This window comes from Crocuta crocuta, unplaced genomic scaffold (assembly GCF_008692635.1).
Source record: "Crocuta crocuta isolate KB4526 unplaced genomic scaffold, BGI_CrCroc_1.0 scaffold140, whole genome shotgun sequence".
In the NCBI taxonomy this organism is placed as follows: domain Eukaryota; kingdom Metazoa; phylum Chordata; class Mammalia; order Carnivora; family Hyaenidae; genus Crocuta; species Crocuta crocuta.
The window spans coordinates 6943030-6965960 of NW_027527775.1; the positions used below are offsets into that span (position 1 = coordinate 6943030).

Below are 22931 nucleotides of genomic sequence, written 5' to 3' on the forward strand. Positions count from 1 at the left end.
AAATTCCTCCCCCCCCCCTTTAGTAGAATAGGATCAGTCTGTTGGGTTTTTTTTTCCCTTCGCCATCCTCTCCTTCTTTTTTTAAATTAACTTATTTTAAGAGAGCATGTATATACATGCCCTCTGCACATGATAGAGGTTGGGGCCGAGAGAGAGAGACAGAATCCCAAGCAGGCTCCATGCTGCCAGCACAGAGCTGGATGCAGACGGAACTCCCAGACTCAGAGATCATGACCTGAGCCAAGATCAAGAGTCTGGTGCTTAACTGACTGAGCCACGCAGGCTCCCCCTTCTCCTTTTGTCCAGTCTGCACTACTGATCCTGAAAGAGATTTCTCACCTGGCAAAGATTTATTTGGATAAAAGAAAATATTTTCTAATACTTTGTATCAAGAGTGAATCTCATTGCTATCCAACTTCTTTTAAAATATTTTGTAATATTAACAATATTTATTGAACATTTGTGTGGCAGGCATTGTATTAACTGTCAACATGCATTGTCTTATGTAGTGTTCACAACAATCAGAAGATGTTAAGTATCACCAGCATTCTATAGGTGAGGAGACTGAGGTTTAAAGAGTAAGACTGTCCAAAGTGGATCTCAACCCAGATGTTCTGAATCCAGTGGTTATGATCTTAAGTATGCCAACTACTATCCTGGACTGTAATTCACACTCACTAATAACTTGTCAGTTGGCAGCTTTTCGTTTATGATAACCAAGCTCTACCATACTGAACTTGAAACAGTAATGGAAGCAAAGAAATGTGGCATTTGGTTAGTTGCTGAAACTGTTGAAATAGCTCAATATAGAAATCTAAGAAAAAGACACTCAGAAGAACAAGTAAAAGATTATGAACATGGAACGTTTATTCTTACGCATGCATAATCTAAGTAGCCAATAAATATATATTGTAAAGGTCAAACACTGAAATTTAAGTACATTAAAATAAGTTTTTGTATTTTTCTAAGAAACAAAAATACATAGCTTGTAAGAATGTATTAAGTTTTTATTAAAGGAAGTTTAGCAGAATGTATTGAAAACTTTGCATATATAATTTTCCACACAGCCATTCAACTTTGGAGACCATGACTAAGGAAGTAAGCAGATAATGTAAAGGCATACAGATAGATGTTCATTATAGTACTTTTTACATTAGCAAACATTGGAAGTAAATGCTGAGTTGGACATTTTTAAATTGTCAGCATGGTAGAATACTTTGCAATCATTAAAAATCATGTGAGTTTAATGACATTGACAAAAAAGCAAGTTATAAACTGTATATATAGTAGATTTCATAAAACTATAAAATTGCAAATGTAATCTACACACAGGAGAAAGGTATGTTTTTTGCCAATACTAGTTATTTCTTTATGGTGGGGGAAATTTCTATAACTTTTATAATCTGAAAAAAGTTGCTTGAAGATGAACTAAGGAAACAACCTAGAGACCCATTACTAACCATGTACCCCTAAGGATTAGAACAAAGATGAAGAGTTAGAACTCTGGAGAACGCTCCTCAGCCCATGAAATTCCTCAGATAGCTTAAGACCTGATTTCCTCAGATGTGTAGCAGAATTTTATTTCAGTTTTTAATTTGCCTGATGACTCATGATATTACTAGGTCTAAGAGAAAATGGGAGCATGAATTAAGGAGCATAAGGGGACAGATTTTAATGAATTTCCCCTTGTTCAGCAAACATTTAGCAAAGCCGGGATTTGAGAATACAAAGACAGGAAATAATGGAGGGAGCTCAAAAATAGACTTTAAAATTAATGCAGTGCACACAGAGTGAAGGAACATGATCATAACTGCCAACACTTACAATGCACCAAGCCCTGTTGTGTTTTGCATACATTAACTTACACTGAAGCAGCCCTGTGAGGTAAATACTGTTATTTACATAGAAGTGAACAGCAAGAACCCTATAGCCACACTGCCTGGGACAGAATCTTGACTCTGCCACTTACTGTTTGTTTTTTGTTTTGTTTTGTTTTGTTTTTATCATGGGCAAGTTCCTTAAATTCTGTGCTCAGTTTCCTTATCTATGAAAATGTGGATAATGCTAGACCCACATAGGATTGTTCCGAAGGCTATATGTCATTTAGAATAGTATACACTAAGTGATGTTTCTTAAATGCAAATACATATTTTTAAAAAAATCCTCAGTTTTATAGCTGAGGAAACAGTACAGAGGTGTTTGGCAGTTTGCCCCAGTCACTGCGAGGAAGTGGAGGAGCCAGGAGTTGAACCCAGGCAGTGTGACTTCAGAGCTGCTGCTCTTGATCCTTGCCATGTGCTGAGTGAAGGCAGGCTCAGAAGAGACTATTTTGAGAAGACACTGCTGAGCTGAGTGGTGCCAGATGAGAAGGACGAGAAACCTTTCCCCAGACCATGGGGCAGTGGAGCAGCACTGAGCTGTGACCAGGAGGGACTTGTGTGAGCAAAGGAAGGAGGCATGAAAAAGAGTGGCATGTGTGGGGCAGGGTGAACTTAGGTATTACTGGAGCCCAAAGTGGGAAGTTGACAGTGTGGAAAGTAAGGCTGGAGGGATGCACAGACTCTGGGTGTGTACAGATTAGTATGTTATACTAAATACCCATCTGATCTTGTGGATGATGAGGATATGGTGGTGTCAAACTGGATGGAGGCAGTGAGAGCAGTTAGCAAGCTATTGCAAAAATCATAGAGATGTGGGTCTGGACCCTAACAAAGGCTGTTAGCAGTAAGATTAGAAAAGACCAGGGACAGATTGGAGAAATATAGGATGTAAAGCTGGCAAAGTCTGGGATTTGCAACAGTGAACTCCTCCTCTGAAGTGCTGGAGCAGAGAAGGGGGTCTCAAGGAGGCTATTGGAGGCACCCCAGCTGTGGTGAGCAGTCCTTTACGGCTCAGGGTTTTTGATGCTTTTGCATTGACTGCTCGTTCTTGGACTATTTTGGCACATGCTGCTCTCAGTTTTCTGAACTCCAGTTGTGTTTGTCAAGTGAGGATTACATGATCCCATTTCACAATAAAATAAACATTCCTTATTAGCTTGTAAGCTCTTCAAGGGATAAAACAGGGATAAAATAAAATCTTTTGAACACGTGCAGGGTCAAGCTTTATGCCAGAACTCTTCATTCTTGATTGATGAATCATAATGTGCTTTTGTTCAGAGATAATGACTTCCAATGATATTACTTTAAGAAACAAAAGACAAAATATTTTAGACGTGTCTTTTTTATTTAGGATGCATGAAATATTTTCCTGAGATACTTAGTTACAATTCTTAAGCATCAGCTGAAAAAGGCCAATCTCATTATTGAGACTTATCTGTAGGAAAGCAATCATTTAAAAACTAGAGTAGACCAGGGAGCTATTGAGGAGTTTTATTAGTGGGTTTTTTTTTTTTTCCTTTTTAATGAGACATTATGGCTCTCTATGCCCTTTTCATGATGAATGCTTTAGTTTGTAGGCATATACTTTTGAAGGCTTCAAATTTTGTCTAGATGCCCAGGAAATTAACTTCTGGCTCAGACTTCATTTTTAGAATCTATGCACCTACAGTAATTGATTATAGTATCAGAGGTGAGCCAGCTAACCAAAATTCTGAATGCCATTGAATACTAATTTGGTTTTTTAGGTAAAGATGTAGAGGCTGAAGTAATCAACAAAGCTTTGTTTGTGAAATCATCAACCAAGCTTTTTTTCCTTAGAAACACTTGAAATTAAATCTGTTTTGGGATGATCCAATACCATTTTTGCTAATGGCAGGAATTAAAATCTTGACGTCTTAAATTATCACCCCATTATCTCCTGAATCAGGACCATTGCATACCCTCATGAGTTTGAGCCTTGGTCAGTCTTTGTTACTAGTTTGAGTCTAAGACAGTCTTTGGTCAATGTGCAGTAGTTACGTATATGGTTGTTTATAAGTGAGGACTTAGGATTTAAGGTATAAAAAATTAAGATGTATCATATCATAAGATTTATCATTTAAAGATAAATCTTTAAGCATCTACGACCTGTTTTTCAAATCCGTATAGAATGCCCTATTTTAAGAAAACATTCATTTTCTTTAAGGTGATTATTCATATTAAAAAATATTTCCAGTACATAAAAACCATCATTTCTTGTGCTAAAATTATCTACTTATAGTCATGTGATAAAACTTCTAGATAAAATTCATCGCGTAAGTGGGTTGCACCTGTGTTGTACTTTGGTAGTTATTGAGTGAAATCACTAAGTCAGTTCTTAATCTAGTATGTATTTTGTAGATTGTACAGTAATATTTTTAAGGTAAACCTTTGTAAAATATGTGTTTCAGAGCCCAGCGACGTGACTCTCAAAATTTACCGAGCAGAATCGTATGCTGGTCTCCAAGAGTTTAAAGCAGCCATAGATGATTTAAATGCTGTTCTCTTGGAACTGCCAAATTGGCCTGAGGTAAAGTTACTATTTGAACATTTGCATACATGTAAAAATTTCACCTGTAGGGAGTATGCATTCAGTTATGGTTTAAGTTTTAGCAGAATAGATTGGTTGACTCTTTAAATAAAATATATAGAGATCTAGAAATCTAGGCTTAATATTTTGACTGGATGGCTATCTAAAATTTTTCTTAATTATAAAAAGCCTCTATTTCCTAATTAAAGAACAGCCTGAATGTAAGGCACAGTGGGAAAAAATAAGAGATTTTAGTTAGTATACAGAATTTCCTCAGAGAGATAAAACTGGTCACCTTATAAAGATGGAGCCAAACTGAAAACTGATGAAGGAAGTTTATTGATGGATCAGGCTGGAAATAGAGGCATAACGATGGGGACCAGATCAGGCAGTGATTTAATGCAGTAAATGGGAACAAGAGAGGCTGCCTTGCCCATATGGTTTTAAAAAAGACTTGAGGCAAGTATATCATAGGAATCAGTTTGCTGATTCTCCTTTTTATCAAATTGCCAAGGCAAATCGGTTAATGTCTATATATGTTCTTTAAGCTAGATGTTACTATTTTATAGGATTTCTTTCCCATTCAAAACCATGCTTTTGAGAATACAGTAAGGATGCTCTAAAAATTATAAATTATTAAGGAAAATGATACAAAATCACATGATGGCATGACTGGTTAGTACAAGGCAAATATATATTAAGAATAAGACAGAAAATAATCTGTATAGACAACTTTAAAACTGTTTTTAAAAAAGGAATCCTCTGGATTTATTACTGAAGTGATATAATTAGAAATTTGGGGGAGGGGGTTAACATTTTTTAAAAAATTATTTCTGAGAGAGAGACAGCAGGAGCAGGGGAGGGTCAGAGAGAGAGGGAGACACAAAATCTGAAACAGGCTCCAGGCTCTGAGCTATCAGCACAGAGCCCAATGTGGGGCTCGAACCCACGAACCATGAGATCATGACCTGAGCCGAAGTTGGATGCTTAACTGACTGAGCCACCCAGGTGCCCCAGAAATTTGGTTTTGAAGTCATTTTTACACAACTGCTTCTCCAGGGAAGTGCGTATATATACCTCTGAAATGCTTTGGGCTCTCAGAGTCATTCAGAGTTTCAAAATGCACATTTCCAAGCAGACAACTTTTTTTTCCTTGATATCGATTTCTAAGAAATAATTCTGTCAGTAAAAGTTGTGTATGTGTGCTTTCATTGAAGGTCTACTTCAGGAAAGGAAAAGTACTCCATGATGCTGGTTTTTTAGGTGATGCCTTACAACTGTTTCTTCAGTGCTTAGCCCTGGATGAAGATTTTGCACCTGCAAAGCTGGAAGTAGAAAAGGTAACTGTTTTACCAACTATAATAGTTCAAGGCACGTCTAAGACATGGGTCTTTTTAAAAATGCTTTTTTGAAAACTTGGGAAAGTACATAAGGAATTCATGAGTCAAATTTAGTAGCAGTTTGACAAGTGATTTTAAGGTTCATATACTTAGTATATTGAGTTTTTAATGAAATCAAAACATTTCATTCACAGACATTTAAAAGTGTTATTTTTGCTTAAATTTAGATGTTTTTTAATACTTTGATTGTAGCCAAACCATCCTTAATTAAATATGATAGTCCTGCTCAGAATTTTTTTTAATTGAAGCAAAATGTGTATATAGCATATATAACTTTCAATGTACAACATTATAATCTAACACCAGTATACACTACAAAGAGATTACTACTAAAAGTCTGTTTACCATCCATCACCATACAGTGCCCCCTTTTCCCATTTCTCCCAAACCCCTTCCTCTGTGGTAAGCACCAATCTGTTCTCCGTATCTGTCAATTTTTTTTTTGTTTTGTTGTTCATGTCTAGCTTTTTTTTTTTTTTTTTAAGATTCCACATTTGAGTGAAGTCATATGATGTTTGTCTTTCTCCATCTGACTTATTTCACTTACCATAATACCTTCATGGTCCATTCGTGTTGTCACAAGTGGCAAGATATTTTTTTTTTTCTTTTTGGTTAAGTGGTAGTCCATTGCGTATATATACACCATATCTTTATTCATCTGTTGATGGACATTTAGGTTATTTCCATTTCTCAGCTATTGCAAATAATGCTGCAATGAACATAGGAATGCACATCGTTTCAAATCCGTATTTTTGCATTCTAAAGATACACACCCAGAAGTAGAATAGCTGCATAATGTGGTGGTTTTGTTCTTAATTTTTAAAGGAATCTCCATACTGTTTTCCATAGTGGCTTTACCACCAACAGTGTGCAGTGTTCACTTTTCTTCATCTTTTCTAACACTTGTTATTTCTTGTGTTTTTGATAATAGCCATTCTGACCATAGTGAGATGATACCTCATTGTGGTTTTGATTTGTATTTCGCTTATTAGTGATATTGAGCACCTTTTTATGTTCCTAATGGCCATCTGTAGGTCTTTGGGAAAATGTCTATTCAGATCCTCTGCCATTTTCTAAGTTTTTATTTGTTGTTGAGTTGTAGGAGTTCTTTATGTATCTTGGATATTAAGCCCTTGTCAGTTACATGATGTGCAAAAATATGCCATTCAGTAGGTTGCCTTTTTGTTTTGATGATGATTTCTTTTACTGTGCAGAAGCTCTTTAGTTTGATACAATTCCATTTGTTTATTATTGCTCTTTCCCTTGCTTTTGGAGTCAGATCCACAAAAATACTGCTAAAACCCATGTTGAGGAGCTTACCACCTATGTTTTAGGAATTTATGGTTTCAGGTCTTAAATTCATGTCTTTATTCCATTTTAAGTTAATTTCTATGCATGGTGAAAGATACTGGTCTAGTTTCATTCCTTTGCATGTGGCTATCCAGCTTTCCCAGCACCATTTATTGAAGAGACTCATTCTTCATTGCATGTTCTTGGCTCCTTTGTTGTAAATTAATTATCCATATATGTATGGGTTTAATTCATTTCTGGTCCATCAATGTGTGTGTGTCTGTTTTTATGCCATTATCATACTGTTTTGATTACTATAGCTTTATCCTATTTGAAGTCAGGGAGCATGCTCCAGCATTGTTCACCTTTCTCAAGATTGCTTTGGTTGTTGGCGATCTTTTGAGGTTTTCTACAATTTTAGGATTATTTGGTCAAGTTTGATGGAAAAATACTACTGGGATTTTGATAGGGATTATATTGAATCTGCTGGGGAGTATGGGTATTTTAACAATATTCTTCTAACCCGTGAGATGGTATGTCTTTCCACTTATTTGTGTCTTTATTTCTTTCATAAGGGTCTTAAAGTTTTCAGTGTACAGATCTTTAATCTCTTTGATTAAACTTATTCCTCAATATTTTTGATGCAGTTGTAAATTGGGATCTTTTCTTAATTTCTCTTATAAATCCTTATTAATTTATAGAAATGCCACAAATTTCTGTATGTGGGTTTTGTATCTTGCTAATTTACTGAATTCTTTTTTTTAATTAATTTTTTAAATGTTTATTTATTTTCGAGAAGACAGAGTGTGAGCAGGAGAGGGGCAGAGAACTTGATACAGAATCCAAAGGAGTTCCAGGCTCTGAGCCACCAGCACAGAGCCTGACACATGGCTCAAACTCACAGACCTTGAGATCATGACTTGAGCCAAAGTCAGATGCTTAAATGACTGAGCCACCGAGGCGCCCCTACTGAATTCTTTTATTAATCCTAACAGCTTATTTTTTTGGAATCTTTAGAGGTTTTTTTTGTGTATAGTACCATGTCATCTACAAATAGTGACATTTTATTTCTTTCCAATTTGGATGCCTTTTATTTCTTTTTCTTGCCTAATAGCTTTTTCAAGCCTAATAGCTTGAGCTCATACTATGTTCAAGTGGTGAGAATGGGCATCCTTATCTTATTCCTGATCATAGAGGAAATGCTCTCAGTTTTTTGCCACTGAGCATATAGATTGTCATATATGGCATATATGGTCTCTTTATGTTAAATTATGTTTAAGTGCATTCTCTCCATGTTTACTTTGTTAACAGTTTTTATCATACATGGATGTTGACTTTTGTCAAATCTGTATCTATTGAGATTATCATATCATTTTTATCCTCTGTTTTGTTAGTGTGGTGTATCATGTTGATTGGATTGATTGGTTGTTTAACCATCCTGGCATCCCTGGAATAAATCCGATTTGGTCATTGCACATGAAACTTACTGTATTGTTGAATTCAGTTAAATAATATTTTGTTGAAGATTTTTGCATTAATGTTAATCCCTGATAATGGCCTGTAATTTTCTTTTTCTGTGGTGGTCTTGTTGGCTTGCTGGCATCATAAAATTATTTTGGAAGTGTCCTTTCTTCAATTTTTTGGAAGAGTTGAGAAGGATAAGTATAAATCACCTTTGAGTGTTTGATAAAATTAACAAGTAAGCCATCTGGCCCTGGACTTTTGTTTGTTGGGAGGTTTTTGATTACTGATTCAGTCTTATTAGCAATTGATCTACTCAAATTTTGTTTCTTCATGTTCAGTCTTGGAGGAGTGTATACTTCTGTGAATTTATTCATTTCTTCTAGGTTGTCCGATTTGTTGGCATATAATTGTAGTAGTGTCTTATGACCCTTTATAATTTGGTGGTGTCATTTGTAACATCTTATTTCTCATTTTGTTTATCTGAGTCCTCTTTTTTGGGGGTTTGACAGATTTTTTTTTTACTGTTTTTTATTTTAGTATAATTGACATACAGTTATATTAGTTTCATGTGTACACTATAGTGATTTAACACTTCTGTACATTATTCAGTATTCATCATGATAATGTGTTCTTAACCTCTTCATCTATTTCACCCCCACCCCCAACCTCCTCTCTGGCAGTCACCAGTTCTCTATATTTAAGAATCTATTTTTTGTTTCTTTTTTTCTTCATTTGTTTTATTGCTTAAATTCCACATAAGAGTGAAATCATATGGTATTGGTCTTTCTGTGACTTATGTCGCATTATAACCTCTAGATCCATGTTGTTGCAAATGGCAAGATTTCATTCGTTTTTATGGCCAAGTGATATTCCATTATATATATACACACATCTTTATCCATTCATCTCATTTCCTTAGCGTGGCTGTTGTGAACAATGCTGCAGTAAACATAGGGGTGCATATGTATTTTGGAATCACTGTTTTCATTTTGGATAAATAGCCAGGAGTGGAATTTACTAGATCATATGGTGGTTCCGTTTTAATTTTTCGCGTGACCTCCACAAAGTTTTCACAGTGGCTGCAGCAGCTAAGGGTTCTTTTTTTCACCACATCCTTGCCAACACCTATTATTTCTTGTGTTTTTGATTTTAGCCTTTTGACAGGGGTGAGGCAACATCTGATTATGTTTTTGATTTGCATTTCCCTGATGATTAGTGATGTTGAGCATCTTTTCATGTGTCTGTTGGCCATGTGTATGTCTTCCTTGTAAAAAATGTCTCTTCATGAACTTGCCCATTTTTAATTGGATTACTTTTTGGTGAGTGGTGAACTGTAGAAGTTCTTTATATGTTTTGGATATTGACCCCTTATTGGATATGTTATTTGCAGATATCTTCTCCCATTCAGGAGGTTGTCTTTTTGTTTTGTTGATGGTCTCCTTTGCGGTGCAGAAGCTTCTTATTTTGATGTAGTCTCAATAGTTTATTTTTGCTTTTGTTTCCCTTATCTCAGGATACATATCTAGAAAATTGTTGCTATGAGCAGTGTCAAAGATATTATTGCCTGTGCGGTCTCCTAGGATTTTTGTGGCTTCAAGTCTCACATTTAGGTCTTTAATCCATTTGTAGTTTATTTTTGCGTATGGTGTAAGAAAGTGGTTCAGTTTCATTCTTTTTCATGTAGTTGTCCAGTTTTCCCAGCACCATTTGTTGAAGAGACTGTCTTTTTTCCTTTGGATATTCTTTCCAGTTTTGTCGAAGATTAATTGACCAAACAATCATGTATGTATTTCTTAGTAGCCTATTGTGCTCCATTAAACCCTTGTCTGTTTTTGTGCCAGTACCATACTGCTTTGATTGCTACAGCCTTGTAATACAACTTGAAGCCTGGAATTGTGATTCCTCTAGCTTGCTTTTCATTTTCAAAATTGCTTTGGCTATTCGAGGTCTTTTGTGGTTCTGTACAAATTTTAGAATTGTTTGTCCCAGTTCTGTGAAAAATGCTGTTGGTATTTTGATAAGGATTGTATTAAATCTGTAGATTGCTTTGAGTAAACATTTGAACAATACTTGTTCTTCTAGTCTATGAGCATGGAATGTCAATCCATTTGTTTGTGTTGTCTTCAGGTTTTTTCATCCATGTTGTAAAGTTTTCAGAGTATAGGTCTTTCACCTCTTTGGGTTAGGTTTATTCCTTGTATCTTATTATCTTAATAAGATTATCAATTATCAATAAAGAATTTATTTGTAAATGGGATTGTTTTCCTGATTTCTTTCTGCTGCTTCATTATTAATGTATAAAAGTGCAACAGATTTCTACACGTTAATTTCATATCCTATGACTGTACTGAATTCATATATCTGTTCTAGTAGTTTTTTGGTGGAGTCGTTAGGGTTTTCTATATAGAGTATCATGTCATCTGCAAATAGTGATGGTTTTACTTCTTCCTTACCAATTTGGATACTTCTTATTCCTTTTTCTTGTCTGATTGCGTGGCTAGGACTTCCTGTACTATAGTGAGTAACAGTGTTGTGAATGGACATCCTTATCTTATTCCTGACCTTAGGGGAAAAGCTCTCAATTTTTCACTATTGAGTATGATGTTAGCTATGGCTTCATATGTGGCCTTTATTAGGTCGAGGCACGTTTCCTCTAAACCTACTTTTTTGAGGGTTTACAACATGAATGGATGTTATACCTCGTCAAATGTTTTTACTGCCTCTATCGAAATGATTATATGGTTTTTATCCTTGTTGATGTATCACACTGATTGATTTGTGAATACTGAACCACCTTTGTATCCCAGGAATAAATCCCACATGATTGTGATGATTTTTTAAATGTGCTGTTGGATTCTGTTTGCTAATATCTTATTGATGCAATATTTTTGCATCTGTATTCATCAGAGATATTTGCCTTTAGTTTTTTTTTTTTTTTTTTTTTTTTTTTTTTTTTTTTTTTGTATTGTCTTCATCTGGTTTTGGTATCAGAATAATGTTGGCCTCGTAGAATGAATTTGGAATCTTTTCTTCCTTTTGATTTTTTGGAATAGTTTGATAATAGACATTAACCCTTATTTACTAATTTGGTTAGAATTCCTCTATGGAGCCATCTGCTCCTGGACTTTTGTTGGTTGGGAGGATTTTATTTAAAGTTTATTTTGAGAGAGAGAACGTGCATAAGCAGAGGAGGGGGAGAGAGAGAGAGAGAGAATATGAATGAATGAATCCCAAGCAGGCTCTGCACTGATAGAGGTGGGGCTCTAACTCAGGAACCGTGAGATCATGACCTGAGCCAAAATCAAGAGTTGGACCTTAACCAACTGAGCCCCTCAGGCGCTCCTACTGATTTAATTTTATTGCTAAGACTTGGTCTGTCCAAATTTTCTAAGTCAAGAAAGAGCCCTCTCTTATTTTCTTTTGTCTAGCTAAACATTTGTCCATTTTATTTATTTGTTCAAAGAACCAGCTCTTAATTTTTTGACCTTCCCTCTTTTCATCTCTATTTCATTTATTTCTGCTATGATCTTTATTATTTCATTTCTTCTATGACTTAGGGCTTTGTTCCTTGTTTTTACCTTTTTTAGATATAAAATTAGATTGAGATGTTTCTTGAGGTATACCTCTCAGAACATCTTTTGCTGCATACCAAAGATTTGAGTCCACTGTATTTCTGTTTTCATTTGTCTCTAGCTATTTTTTTTTTCTCCTTTGATTTCTTTGTTGAGTGATTTGTTGTTTAGTAGCATGATGTTTAATCTCCACATTGTGGGCTGTTTTTATTCTGTTTTTTCCCCCCTTGTAATGGCTAGTTTAATACCATTGTGGTATGAGAAGATGCTTGATATGGTTTCAGTATTCTTGAATTTGAGACTTGTTTTGTGGCCTAACATGATCTATTCTGCAGAATGTTTCATGTGCTCTTGAGAAGAATGTGTATTCTGTTGCTTTTGGATGCAGTGTTCTGTATATATCTGTTAAGTCCATCTGGTCTAATGTGTCATTTAAGACCAATGATTCCTTATTAGTTTTCTATCAGGATGACCTATCCATTGTTGTAAATGGGGTGTTAAAGTCCCTCATTATTATTATATTACCGTAAGTTTCTCTCTTTAGCTCCCTTTTATTTGCTGCATAGCTTGGTGTCCTATGTTGCAGGTACATACGGTTATAAATGTAATGTTTCCTTGTTGAATCTTGATTATCATTATGTAATGACCTCTATTATTACAGTCTTCAGTTTAAAGTCTCTTGTCTGCTGAGTATAGTGTGTAGCTTTCTTTTCATTTCCATTTGCTTGGAACATCTATCCTTTCACTTTCACGATGTGTATATCCTTCTTGAAATGAATGTCTCATAGGCAGCAGATAAATGGATCTTGGTTTTTTTAAATCTATTTAGCCACCCTATGTAAAGTATAGTCTGTTTTCACTTAAAGTAAATATTGATAGGTATGTGCTTATTCCCATTTTGTTAATTATTTTTTGCCTGGTTTCATCACTCCTCTCTCTTTCTTCTCCTCTTTCTCTCCTCCCTTGTGGTTTGATGGCTTTCTTCAGTGTTCTGCTTAGATTCTTTTCTCATTTTCTTTTGCATATTTATTGTAGTTTCTGTGTGGTCACAGTAAGGCTCCCATATAACTTCCTTTGTAATGGTCTGTTGTGAGTTGATGGCAACTTAAATTTGAACACAGTCCAAAACTATACATCTTTTCTCCCGTTACCTTTTATATTTTTGATGTCATCTTATACATCTCTTTAGACCTCTCTTAACCAATTCTTGTAGTTTTAGTAAATTTTATTATTTTTGTCTTTTAACCTTCATACTTGCTTTATTTATAAGTGATTGCTGTATTCACCTGTATTATTTATGTTTCCCACTGAACGTTTTCCTTTGGTATGTTTTCTTGTTACTAATTAGTACCACTTTTCAGTTCAGAGAAGTCCTTTTAACATGTCTTGTAGGCTCAGTTTAGTGGTGATGAATTCTGTTAGCTTTTGCTCGTCTGGAACACTCAATCTTTTTTTTTTTTTTTTAAATTCTGAATGATAATCTTGCTGGGTAAAGAACTCTTAGATGGAAGTTTTTTTTCCTTTCAGCACTTTAAATATGTCATGCCATTTTCCTTCTGGCCTGCAAAGGTTCTGGTGATAAATCTGCTGATGGCCATACAGGGTTTCCCTTACGTGTAATAAGTTTTTTTCTTTTGCTGCTTTTAGGATTCTCTTTTGAAATTTTTCCATTTGAGGTATAATGTATCTTGGTGTGGATCTCTTTGGGTTCATCTTATTTGGAAGCCTTTGCTTCTTGAATCTGGAAATTCTGTTTCTTTCCCCAGGTTGTGGAAATTTTCAGCCATTATTTCCTCAAATAAGTTTATTGACCCTTTCTTCTCTCATTTTGGGACCCCACCCCCATTCAGGAATTTTTATTGACCTGCTTTTTTCTTTTCATTTCCAGTCTAAGTTTTGCTTATTTTCCATAGTTGCCCGTATTATTGCCCCAATTTGTTCTTCCTTCATTTTTTCAGTAGTCCATATGTCACTTTCCAGGCTTTGTTTCGTGGTGTGTTAGTAGGTGTTAATTGAAAGAAAAAGGGGAAGAGGTTCTCTGATTAAATGACTTTGGGAAACATTGGGTTAAACTAAGTTAAACAGGTTTGTTCAGAAGTTCTCGCAGTTTTTGTTATACTATTTCCTATGCTGTTCAGCTTTTGTCAAACTTATTTACAGAGTATCTGGAAAGACTAGCGTCTTTGAAAAATTTTTTTGGATAGTCTACCCTGATACAATTGTAGCGCCCAGTCATGATGTTCTCCTCAATATCCTCACAACATGACATGTTATTTGTCACTTTTATAGTGTTTTTTTACATTGTGGCTTTATTTAGAATCACCTTAGGTGCATGGTAAGCGTAAACATTCCTGGACTTCACAGACCTTTGGAATTAGAATCTCTGGAATTCAGGCATAGTTTTACAAACACCCAGTGAGATTCTTGTGCACTGTGAAGTATGAGAATTTTAAAGATTTTCTCAGGTCCCCAATGCGTCATGCATACAGCTGACCTCAGTATATCTTCTATGAGGTTTGTTTGCATATACCTTATAGCTCATTGATTTAACAAAAAATTGTTTACTCTTATGTGTTTTCTTTTATATTTGTATCTATACAAGGAGCTGTATCTCCCCGGGGACACTGCAGACCTTTGTAAGGGCTGATAATTTTGCATTTTCTATGCTACTAGGTATCCTTATATTTCTGTAAACACTTATTTGTTGTTTAATAAGGTCAGGTCAATGCAAAACAAGTGATACTTTGAATTTTTTTTCCCCAGTACACTTTTTGTAAATTGTAGTATAATTTGCATATAAAATGCATGGATTTTTACAGTCCAGTGAATTTTGAGAAATTCTGCATCCATGTAACAGCACGATGTAGAATATTGTCATCGTGCTAGAAAGTTCAGTCATCCCCTTTTCAGCAAATCCTATATCCCTGCTCCCAGGGACAGCTACTGTTTAGATTTTTATTACCACACAGTTTTGCCTATTCTAGAACTTCATACAAGTGGAACCACACAGTGTATGCTCTTTTGTGTCTGGCTTTTTTTTGTAGAACATCATAGTCTTGAAATCTATCCAGCAATTTTTTTTCTTGTTCACTAAGCATTCCATGGTAGGAACATACTACAATCAGTGGTAGTCACAGTTAATAGTGATTTTAATTTGGATTGTTACCAGCTGCTATTAGGAGTTAACATTCTTGTCCAAGTCATTTTGGTGACATAAGTTTTTATATCTCTTTGGTAAATAACCCAGTGGAGTTGCTGGGCTCTAGGGTAGTGAGTGTTTAATGCCTTTTTTTTTTTTTTTTTTTTAACTAGGAGAAATGTAAAAATAAACAAATTTTAAAGGGAATATTGCTTGAGCTCCTTCCAGATAAGCACTTTTTACGTACATTGAATATATCTCCAACAGAAAAACTAAACCTCCACATTTTAAGAAATGCTCTGCTGTTCATTTAATATAATTTATTTGACAATAATCATTTGAGTCCTATTCATTTTCTTCTAGCCAGGTTCTTCCCTACCTTAACCTACCATGGTTTTTTGTTTTGTTTTGTTTTTTTCTTTAGTTTAGAGGTATCTCTGATAGGACAGCTTCCTTCCAGATTAACTCACAGCTGTTGAGGGACAGCTGCCATATGGTGCCACACCCAAGAGCTGGGCGTGGTGGCTGCCATGTAGGTTAGTTACTTAGTGAGAAGCTAAATTCAGCATAAATACATGGAATTTTAGAGTTACAAGTTCTTTAGTTTACTTAAATACTGTAAATCCAACCTTAAAGTGTACTTTGGGGTGAACCGTTTTGATAGGTAGGACTCACTAATGTTCAGAGGTATAGATTTTCTACTTCTCTTGAGATCTCTTCTTTTTATGGGGCACCTGAGTGGCTCAGTCAATTAAGTGTCTGACTCTTGGTTTCGGCTCAGGTCATGATCTCATGGTTCAAGAGTTAAAACTTTGTGTTGGGCTCTGCTCTGACAGCGTGGAGCCTGCTTGGGATTTTCTCTCTCCCTCTCTCTTTCTGACCCCCCCATACTCACACTCTCTCTCAAAAACAAGTGAACTTTTAAAAAAATCTTTAAAATCCTCCATTAAAAAGTCAGTTTTAATATTGGGTACCTTCTCAGGCTAGTAGTCTAGCCATTTCAATGCCTTTCTTTTGAATTATTTGACATGATCTGACCCCATTCAGGCACACCTTGGTTTTACAAGACTTTTGAATGATTTGGCATTTCTGTTTATTACTTAATCTCTTCCTCCTCTGCTCATTAAAAACAATGTCTGCTGTGAATTTTCTAAAATTTCTTAGATAGCTTTATATTAAATTATCCCTAATCATACATTTTTCATTACTTTTATAATATTCTTCTTACAGATTTTATGTGACTTATTGTCACCTGAAAACTTAAAAGAAGGCCTGAAGGACTCTTCCTGGAGTTCATTGCCGTGTATTAAAAACAAACCTTTTGGTTTTCCTTTAGTAATGGAGGAGTCTCACTCTGCCACAGAGCTCAGCCCACAGCAGGTAAGGGGCCAGAAAAGATTTTCATGGGTTGAGTGCATCTGTTTCTTTACAGGTTAAGAATTTTACTTTCTGGGTTTCAAGAAATAGAATCTATTAAGCATTGTTTGAATTAGATTTTGTAGCCTTTTATTTTACACTAAAGTTTTATGTAAAGTATGTGTTCATTAGATCACCTCTTTATCACAAAACTTCATGGTATTTATTTAGCTTTTTCAGGGTTGGAACAACTATATTAACATAACTGCATCAACCTTGTTGTAACATGTCAGCTTGATGGCTAGGGCTATAATTACTAGTTAAATGATTTATTTATCAGGGTTTTAGAATTAAAAGTTGGTGCATTTAAATGAACAGTAAAACAAACATTGTGAGACACTGGAATTTCATTTCAGTTGGTTTGTGGTGAGAGCAATATAGTACAAAAATAGTTTCCCTTGTTTATTGTACTTTTGTAGAATGAAGAAATACCAGAGGTCCCTTCAGAGCTTATCAAAGGAAGCTTAAACCGTGCGTGGTCAGCACAGGCTATAAATTCGACAGAAATGCCTGCCAGAGAGGACTGTTTAAAAAGAGTGTCCTCGGAACCTCTACTTTCTGTTCAAGAAAAAGGTGCTCTGTTGAAAAGAAAATTGTCTCTTTTAGACCAGGATGTGATTGTAGACGAAGATGGGAGAAATAAGCTTAAAAAACAAGGAGGTAAAAATGTCACTACACTCATTTAGAACACATTTATTTATTTAGAATGGCCTTAAGCATCTTCCTAAAGATAATAGTCCTCTTTGTTTTAATAGAAACTCGCAATGAAGTGTGTACATTTTCATTAACTTACGGTGACATCCCAGAAGAACTAATAGATGTCTCAGATTTTGAGTGTTCTCTCTGCATGAGGTAAGTATATAAAGTTTTATAGGTGATATTTTATATTACCAAATAAAATACAGAGCACATATAGGGAATCTATTTTAATCAGAGGCAATGTAAAATGACAGAATACTGACTAAAAATCAAAAGATACAAATTATAGTTCTACGCTTACCTTTCACACCTTGGGCAAATAATCTCTGAACATTAGTTGGATTTTCGTTAGAAAGCAGGCCAGTATTTCCATAGCCTATATTGAAGGTGTTGTAAGAATCTAATGACTTACATATTAAGAAGTGTCTAGGAAATTGTAAAGTACTATAAAAGTTATTATTGAAACTTAGAATTTTTACCCATACCCAAATCTAAAACCACGGATGTATCTAACAGGTGTTGTATGTATAGGATTCGGTCTTGTTTTCATATTTTAAGTCCTTTTTAAGTAAAGTTGGATAAAGGTTTCCATTATGTAGAATGCTTGTAAGTCTAGCAGACTAATAGTTTTGAAAGACATGTTCCATTTACTTGAGTTGTGGTGGAGTCCAGGGAACAGTGCACGGAGACCGGGTGCTGGCTACATCAGGCTGGGGAGAGCCAGCTGTGTTCTCAGCAGGTGCCTTACCTCTGAGCAGTTCACCCATCCTGAGGTGAGGGCATTAGGCCAGCTGATTTCTCAAGTACCTATGTACCTAACAATACTTCTAGGAAATTCAGAAGTATCATGGTTCAGGAAATAATTATAAAAATGTAAGTAAAATTAGTATTTCTGAATTGCTCATTGCTTAATGATATTAAGCCTAATATTTCTTTACAATTCAACTATAAAGTTTAGTGGGTTCTTTTTAATGATTTTTATATAGTAAGGCTTTTTGTAGGCTTATTAAGAACTAAGAATCTATTCAAAAAATAAGGATTATTATATATATTTTTTATTTTGCACATAGTCTCTGGTGTGTATTTTACATTTATTGCACTTCTCAGTTTGGACCAGCCAGATTTCAAATGCTTAGTGGCTCCATGTGGGCTATTCCATTCATCAGTACAGCTTTTGCCCCTTGACAGGGTACCCCTGTTGATGGAGAACTTTTAAAAGGTTCAGGAGGGGATAATTGTATGTGTCACTGCCCCTTCCTCTCCTGTCCCCTAGACCCTCCTTCTTCCTCCTTAAATAGAGATAAGTCTTCTGGTTCCATTATTTGTTCACTTTCTCCAATGGGTACTTTAAGGAGAAAACTAACATGTATTTTGGTTGATTTCAGGTTGTTTTTTGAGCCAGTAACAACCCCTTGTGGACACTCCTTCTGTAAGAATTGCCTTGAGCGCTGTTTAGATCATACACCATATTGTCCTCTCTGCAAAGAAAGCTTGAAAGAGGTAAACATTTGTGTATTTTGTCTGTTTACTTGATCTTAAGCTTGGTAATATTGACTTATATCCAGCCCAGAGAGTGATTATCATATTCAGAATAAATTATATTATGTATATTAGTGATGACAGTATTGGGAAAATCCAACTCTCTCCCACCCTGAATAATACCCTAGATTTCAGCCCTAGTCCTACCTCCTTTACCCATGGAACAACTCTGTCCACTAGAATTTTTTGCATTGATGGAAATTCTCCATAACTATGCTGTCCAACATGGTGGCCACTAGCTACATGTGGCAGTTAAGCACTTGAAATGTGGCCAGTGTGACTGAAGAACTGGATTTTAAATTTTTATTTAAGTGGGCACATGTGATTGGTGGCTACCATTTCGGCAGCACAGCTCTAGTAAGTGGTATACTGGACAGAAGAGAGGAAGGCCCAGCTTCCCACACTCCTGTAGAGTCAGTGATCAATGCTGTTAATAACCTGTGTTAGAGAAATAGCTGGATCTCGGGTGCATATCTCTTGTAACCAACGGGAAGACAGCACTTTCCCAATCCTGCTTGGGTGACCTCACCCCAGAAGGTGAGGCCCAAGTGTTCTAATTCTAGGTCCCAAATACAGCCGTAGCATTGATCAGGAGAGTGATCCTGTCTCTGGGGGGTGACAGGATTGCTTAAAGGAAAAAAAAGTCTTCCAAATATGAATAAAAAATTGATAAGTCACTTTGCACTTGCATGTACATAGTTAACTCCTAACAACTCTGTACAGATATAATAGCATATGTGTATTAAGTACATGTGATAGGAGTCTTACATAACAAGCCAATATGTAAAACTTAAAATCATATACAGAATTTTCACAAAGTTTGAAAACCCAAGACAAACTTGTTCTTAAAGAGTTTGTCACAGTTCTGCCCATACACTTCATGTTTTCAGGTGAAGTACTCTAATCATGTTGTTTTTTTCTGTGTTTCCAGAGTTTTTAGATACTCCGTAGTATATTATGCTTTTTTTTTTCAAATTAACAATTAGATATGTGGCTTTAAATTTAGAGATATCTCACCTTAAGAAATATCTGGAGTTTAAAGGAAAACAAGCATATTATTTAAAAATACAACCAACATACTGTTTGAAAATAACTTTATCGTGTGTCCTAAAGATACCCTGTATAATAGGTAAAATCTACATATATATTTTAAAAAACAACTTGATATACTCTATAGTTTTATGCTTTTCTTGTCTTCTTTCATTTGAATATATTTTAAAGAGAAGTTTTTTTTTTATAGCAGCATACTTTAACATTTCCCTATTGTCGGGTGTGGAAGGTTTTTTGTTTTTTGGTTTTTTTGCCATGATTTGCATCTTTGACTACCTCCTTAGGATAAATTTCTGGAAGGTGAATTACTGATCAGAAACCATGTATTTATAAGACTTTTAAAACCAATGCTGGTTTCCCTACGTCCCCTAGAAATACAAATTTAGATTCCTATTTCCTCCAAATTAATGCATGAGTATTACGTATAATATATAGCCCACTGGTTTTCAAAATGTGTTTCCCTGACCAGCAGCATCTGTATTACCTGAGAACTTGTTTGAAATATAAATTCTCAGACCCTACTCCAGAGCCACGAAAGCAGCAGCTCTGGGGTTGGGGGGTCAGCCATCCACATTTGAACAAGCCTGATTCACGCTACAGTTTGAAAACCACTACTGTTAACCTGCTTCCCACCCACTCCCATTTCCTCCTCCTCCATTCTTCATTGGATAGTGATTGCTGCAACTGCGGATTAAAAGTATGGCTTCTCTTTATCTTGTGATGGTCTCCCAACAGTCCTTCTTCACTAATTTTATTAAATTCAGGTTGATCATTTTTTCATGTTCCAAAATTCTGTACCCACTCTCTGACCTGGTCCCAGCCTTCTGCAGTTTTTAATTTACCTACAGAAATACAACGTGTTTTTGTCCATAGAATATAGCGCACCATGTGGTAACTGCCTTTTATATGATAAAGGCAGTAAAAATGGGGTTCTCGGGAGACAGAAAAATTAAGGCAGACTTCAAGAAAAAGGTAAAGTTGGAGCCGGACCTTGCAGGCTTCTTCTAGGCTGGATGGAGGGGGATGGCTTTTAGCAGTTGGAATAGAGTGTGACACGGAAGTGTGTGAGTGGCCGTTTTCCCAAGTGTGAAGGGAGTGGTACAGATGTACCATTTTATATAGAGTTGGGGGGTGGATCATGTAGGAAAAGCAACCTCTTGATAAGGGTCTGAGTGACAGTAGGTGACAGTGGAAGGAAAATCGTAAAGAAAAACGATCTGGACACCTGCCCCTGAAATTGGGACAAAGAGATTACTTTTGCTTTTCCTGCATAAGGCAAGTGTATTATCTTTATTCCTCAGCTTGTTTCTCAGTTACAATGCTAGTCTGAAGTCCCGACGAGCCGTCAGATAGAAATTGGCCTTTGGTGTGGGAGACGGCAGGGCTGCCGCTGCCCAGAAAGGATTTGAGGTCGTAGCTGGACCGGGGTCTTCTGTAGAGTGCACAGTCTATACTGCAGCCGCCTATCTTCCGTGCTTTGGGGCAAAGGCTGCACAGGCTGACCTGTGCGGCATCATTGCTTGTAATGTTCTCCCTCACAAATTAATTCAGAATCAATGGTATAAATCTGTAATAAAGGCTTTACTATATTCAGTTAAACTGTTTTGCCTGTTTTCTGCCATAGGAAAAGTACTGGAGTGTAAAATAATACTGTCTTTTAGTATCTAGCAGATAGGAGGTACTGTGTGACACAGCTGTTGGAAGAATTGATAGTGAAGTATCTGCCTGATGAGCTGTCTGAGAGAAAACAAATATACGATGAAGAAACTGCTGAGCTGTCACAGTAAGTTTCTTCTCATAAAGTTAATGTGATCAAGCTCCGAGCCACCACCCCTTAACACAGTAAGGAGAGACCTCCTCAGAGCAAGCTGGATCCTGTCTCGAGTTCAACCCAGTCTAGCCCAAGGCGTATTTTCGACGAATATTGGTCAGGTTCCCCTCTCCTCAACAGACAGAAGTTCTTAAAAGTTTTTTTGTAACTTCCAGATGTCCCACTGGGGGCTGCTGACTCAGCTCTTCGCACTGCGGTGGTATTTTCAGTGGAGGAGGGATATCCTATGGGGCCTCAGGTACCAGGCAGGGTGAGCAGGAAGGTTGAAGATAAACAACCTGGATGAGCAGCTCCTTTAGCCAATGAGAGGTCGGGAAGTGGGTGGGTCCTTGAGGCCTGAGCCTGAAATTGGTAAGAGTGACGATTGACTGGTAGCAGACTAAGCGTCAGGAAGTAATTTGGGGATAGAGTGGAACAGACCACTACTAAGAGCGAGCACATAATGGCTAGTTGGGGCTGGGGACGTTTGACCTGGTTTTCTTGCTCTTTATTCTTTCTTCCTTGTCCTTTGCTTACATTCTTTCCCTCTTGCTACAGTCCTAGGAGTCTCTCTCTTTCCTGAGGATTTAATTTCTTAACTCTCTTTCTTTCACTTTAACTGGACACACACAGCAAGAACTGCAAGTTTTACATGCTGTTTTTACGCAACATATTTTGGAAAATAATGGAAGCAAAAAGTTATGTTTTCTTACTAAGAAAAAAATTGTGCTTGCGAACTTAGTATGTGTCCACCACATGTCTTCACTGGGCCAGTGGCCTTTGATAGAAGAATGATGTCCATTCTTTAAATCGATACTGATTTGTCTTCCGTGAAACTGATATTTCTTTGTGATTTTATGTTAGAAAATGCTCTGATAGGAGGATTATGAACTTTCTTGATCAACACTGCCAAAAGCCGGTTGCAAGAAAGCCACAGCTAAGCTTTTGAAATCTTAACTATAGTGACTGCAATCTGCAAGGACAAATGAAGTAGTAACATGAGTGGGGCCGAGCGTGATGCCAACTAACAGGGCTGTTTCCTTATGGGGTGCTCATCCTAAGTACTCCTCCCCTGGAACTTCAAAGTTTTGCTATTTAATATTTCCTGTCAGCCTAAGAACTGG

The 22931-nt window shown here is 36.3% G+C and overlaps 1 protein-coding gene across 1 annotated transcript in view; it reads left to right on the plus strand.

Annotated features, from left to right (window-relative positions):
- The window catches only part of LONRF1 (LON peptidase N-terminal domain and ring finger 1), a 43252-nt gene that overhangs the window by 11968 nt on the left and 8353 nt on the right, over positions 1-22931 (plus strand). The window contains exons 4-11 of the mRNA XM_077773197.1: positions 510-555; positions 4310-4428; positions 5646-5768; positions 16524-16673; positions 17129-17369; positions 17465-17561; positions 18794-18908; positions 21659-21780. Of these exons, the coding sequence (XP_077629323.1) occupies positions 510-555; positions 4310-4428; positions 5646-5768; positions 16524-16673; positions 17129-17369; positions 17465-17561; positions 18794-18908; positions 21659-21780 (1013 nt within the window). The remainder of the gene's footprint in view (positions 1-509; positions 556-4309; positions 4429-5645; positions 5769-16523; positions 16674-17128; positions 17370-17464; positions 17562-18793; positions 18909-21658; positions 21781-22931) is intronic.